This window comes from Phoxinus phoxinus, assembly GCF_949152265.1.
Source record: "Phoxinus phoxinus genome assembly, chromosome: 10".
Classification (NCBI taxonomy): domain Eukaryota; kingdom Metazoa; phylum Chordata; class Actinopteri; order Cypriniformes; family Leuciscidae; genus Phoxinus; species Phoxinus phoxinus.
The window spans coordinates 36,514,319-36,519,466 of NC_136885.1; the positions used below are offsets into that span (position 1 = coordinate 36,514,319).

The window sequence follows — 5,148 nt, forward strand, 5'->3', positions numbered from 1 at the left end:
ATCCACGTCGTCTCAGATGTTCCTCCTAAAACAGAACAATTAAATGGATGTGGAGCAGCTCAGATGATTCGATGAGAATTTTGACTTTTGATTGACGCGAGTCAGTCTCGCTGTTATGTAGGAGAAACTATCCGAGCTCTGAATGTGTGTGAGGAGTGTGTTTGCGTCGCTCACAGGCCAGCTGGACGTGTGCCTTGCGGCTGATGAGGAGCCCGTATCGGTTCTGCGCCGCGCAGTCGTACTCGCCCGCGTCGCTCTCGCCGCCGTCACGCCGCTTCTGGAAGTTTCGGATCAGGAGCGTCCCGTTATCCAGAACCGCTGCTCGCGCTCCGGGAGATACGGGAACGCCGTTCCGCCGCCATGTGACCGTGATAGGCCCCTCCCCCTCCACCTGACAGTCCAGCATGAGGGGGCGGTCCCTCACGGCGATGACATCACTGGGTTCTTTGATGAACGCCAACTCTGAAGCTCCGCCCACAGCTGCAGGACAAGAGCAAAGCACATGATGAGCGGGAATAAAGCGGACACCCGTCTGGTTAATCTGAGAGGAACTGATGCTTACGAACGATTCGTGATGATGAAGATGGTGATGGTGAGGATGATGAAGATGATGAAATCCTGATGGAGGAAAACTGTTACTCATATTCATATAACGTCGGATAAACAGAAGCTCATAAAACACGTAGATTAAGTGAGGGATGATGTACATCCAGCCGGTTGTTATCTCAGGAGGATCAGGTCTTCATCAACCTGAAGAAGGGATTATACACACACACACACACACACACACACACACACACACACACACACACACACACACTCACACTCACACTCACACTCACACTCACACTCACACTCACACACACACTCACACTCACACTCACACACACTCACACACACACACACACACACACACACACACACACACACACACACACACACACACACACACACACACACACACCTGAAGGGGTTTATTCTGAGATAACAACCGGCTGGATGTACATTATCTCGTTATTACACGGATACTTGCACATCAGTAAATAATTAGATGAAATATTGATCGGAGTTGAAATATTTTATTTGGTCTTTAAACGCAAGGGTTAGAGTGTGTAGCGCTGCTGACTTCAGTGACGCGGATGAGCCGGTGCTTCTGTTCTCAGCGGCTGTTATTGACCAATCAGAATTTTGTCAGAATCTTTTTTTTTTATTGTATTTTTTATATATTATTACTTTAAAAAAGTGCTGTTCTGTCACAGTATTTTCGTCTTGTTTTCTAATACAAATATCTAAAAAATTTTAAATCAAGACATTTAATGGAGAAGCAAAATGACATGGGATAAGAAGTGTGGTTTAATAAGAAATTGATCAAAATGATGTGAGAATCTGTCAATGGGGACAGACAAATAAACCTAATTCAAAGGAAAACAAGTGGATTGAAGCGTTCTTGGATTAAGCATAAAAACCCAATAAAACCACAAACAACATGAGAATGAGAAAAAGCATATAAAGCCTGACCACTGTGATATTCAGCTCTTTAGATCAGTACACACACACACACACACACATCAGTAGATAGATCCGGCTGATTTCTCAGTGACGGCTGGTGGTTCTGGTTGGATTTAGAGCGTCTTTAATCAAAGTGATTCATCTCCACTGAACTTAAACTTGACTTTCGGGCGTCTGATTGATGGCTCTTTCAGAAGCACTCACACAAACACACACAAAACCCCAAAACAGCCACACAATGCGTCTCCACCCCCCCTCCCCCTCCATAACTGCCCCTGCCCCATCATTCTGCCCCGTCTGAAGAGCATCTGCCCCTCCTCCGCCCCGTGGCGCTGCGAGTGTCTTTCACAGTGTGTGTGAGGGTGACTTTCCCATGCCACACCATCACTCACACACACCGCCCCCCTCGCAGCTGCCACACACACACACAAAACACTGCCGTCACACTTGAACTTGAACGCGCTCGCGTGGAAAACCCAGACTCGTGGCATCAGGCTCTGACCTGGTCACATGACCCCAGACCTGGTCACATGACCTCAGTTCAGGTGCACTTCAGACGCTCCTCAGATTCTCTGACAAGAATCAGTACGCAAACAAACCAAACTCACACACAGGAGCAAGAGTGTGGATTCATGAACCAGAACTGTAATGACAACTATAACCATAACAATAACTAATTAAAACTTTAGCGATAACTACTATAACATTAAAGTTAACTATAACCATAACCATAACAATAACTAATAACTATAGTAATAGCCTAACTACAACAGTAACTATAACCATAGCAATAACTATGGATAACTGTATAAATGTGTGATGTGTGTATTGGCAGTAGCAAGTCCCGGACTTACTCTAAAGCAGCAGATCTATTCCACCGAGACCAAACATATCAACAGAGAATATTCATTAACGAGCCCATCACCGACATATCATCAGTGAATATATCCATTAACGAGCCCATCACCGACATATCATCAGTGAATATATCCATTAACGAGCCCATCATCGACATATCATCAGTGAATATATTCATTAACGAGCCCATCACCGACATATCATCAGTGAATATATCCATTAACGAGCCCATCACCGACATATCATCAGTGAATATATCCATTAACGAGCCCATCACCGACATATCATCAGTGAATATATTCATTAACGAGCCCATCACCGACATATCATCAGTGAATATATCCATTAACGAGCCCATCACCGACATATCATCAGTGAATATATCCATTAACGAGCCCATCACCGACATATCATCAGTGAATATATCCATTAACGAGCCCATCACCTACATATCATCAGTGAATATATCCATTAACGAGCCCATCACCGACATATCAACAGTGAATATATCCATTAACGAGCCCATCACCGACATATCATCAGTGAATATATCCATTAACGAGCCCATCACCGACATATCAACAGTGAATATATCCATTAACAAGCCCATCACCGACATATCATCAGTGAATATATCCATTAACAAGCCCATCACCGACATATCAACAGTGAATATATCCATTAACGAGCCCATCACCGACATATCATCAGTGAATATATCCATTAACGAGCCCATCACCGACATATCAACAGTGAATATATCCATTAACGAGCCCATCACCGACATATCATCAGTGAATATATCCATTAACGAGCCCATCACCGACATATCATCAGTGAAAATATCCATTAACGAGCCCATCACCGACATATCATCAGTGAAAATATCCATTAACGAGCCCATCACCGACATATCATCAGTGAATATATCCATTAACGAGCCCATCACCGACATATCATCAGTGAATATATCCATTAACGAGCCCATCACCGACATATCGTCAGTGAATATATCCATTAACGAGCCCATCACCGACATATCATCAGTGAATATATCCATTAACGAGCCCATCACCGACATATCATCAGTGAAAATATCCATTAACGAGCCCATCACCGACATATCATCAGTGAATATATCCATTAACGAGCCCATCACGACATATCATCAGTGAATATATCCATTAACGAGCCCATCACCGACATATCATCAGTGAAAATATCCATTAACGAGCCCATCACCGACATATCATCAGTGAATATATCCATTAACGAGCCCATCACCGACATATCATCAGTGAAAATATCCATTAACGAGCCCATCACCGACATATCATCAGTGAATATATCCATTAACGAGCCCATCACCGACATATCATCAGTGAATATATCCATTAACGAGCCCATCACCGACATATCATCAGTGAATATATCCATTAACGAGCCCATCACCGACATATCATCAGTGAATATATCCATTAACGAGCCCATCACCGTCATATCATCAGTGAATATATCCATTAACGAGCCCATCACCGACATATCATCAGTGAAAATATCCATTAACGAGCCCATCACCGACATATCATCAGTGAATATATCCATTAACGAGCCCATCACCGACATATCAACAGTGAATATATCCATTAACGAGCCCATCACCGACATATCATCAGTGAATATATCCATTAACGAGCCCATCACCGACATATCGTCAGTGAATATATCCATTAACGAGCCCATCACCGACATATCATCAGTGAATATATCCATTAACGAGCCCATCACCGTCATATCATCAGTGAATATATCCATTAACGAGCCCATCACCGACATATCAACAGTGAATATATCCATTAACGAGCCCATCACGACATATCATCAGTGAATATATCCATTAACGAGCCCATCACCGACATATCATCAGTGAATATATCCATTAACGAGCCCATCACCGACATATCATCAGTGAATATATCCATTAACGAGCCCATCACGTCATATCATCAGTGAATATATCCATTAACGAGCCCATCACCGACATATCATCAGTGAATATATCCATTAACGAGCCCATCACCGACATATCGTCAGTGAATATATCCATTAACGAGCCCATCACGACATATCATCAGTGAATATATCCATTAACGAGCCCATCACCGACATATCATCAGTGAATATATCCATTAACGAGCCCATCACCGACATATCATCAGTGAATATATCCATTAACGAGCCCATCACGACATATCATCAGTGAATATATCCATTAACGAGCCCATCACGACATATCATCAGTGAATATATCCATTAACGAGCCCATCACCGACATATCGTCAGTGAATATATCCATTAACGAGCCCATCACGACATATCATCAGTGAATATATCCATTAACGAGCCCATCACTGACATATCAACAGTGAAAATATCCATTAACGAGCCCATCACCGACATATCATCATTTGGTTTGGTCTGGTCTGATGTTGTTTGGTCTGGTCTGTTCTGGTCTGGTTTGGATTTATTTGGTCTGGTCTGATGTTGTTTGGTCTGGTCTGGTCTGTTCTGGTTTTGTCTGGTTTGGTTTGATTTGGTCTGATGTTGTTTAGTCTGGTCTGTTCTGGTCTGGTTTGGATTTATTTGGTCTGGTCTGATGTTGTTTGGTCTGGTCTGGTCTGTTCTGGTTTTGTCTGGTTTGGTTTGATTTGGTCTGATGTTGTTTAGTCTGGTCTGGTCTGTCCTGTTCTGGTCTAGTTTGGTTTGGTCTGATGTTGTTTA

General features: G+C 42.9%; 1 protein-coding gene across 1 annotated transcript in view; it reads right to left on the reverse strand.

Moving 5' to 3' along the window:
- Positions 1-626, reverse strand: part of LOC307006133 (immunoglobulin superfamily DCC subclass member 3) — a gene marked incomplete at its 3' end in the record, with an annotated part of 30,416 nt that extends 29,790 nt beyond the window's left edge. Inside the window, exons 1-2 of the mRNA XM_079626779.1 lie at positions 563-626; positions 175-480 (exon numbers count right to left, since the gene is read on the reverse strand). Of these exons, the coding sequence (XP_079482905.1) occupies positions 175-406 (232 nt within the window). The 5' untranslated portion in view covers positions 407-480; positions 563-626. The remainder of the gene's footprint in view (positions 1-174; positions 481-562) is intronic.
- Positions 627-5,148: the final 4,522 nt, after the last annotated feature.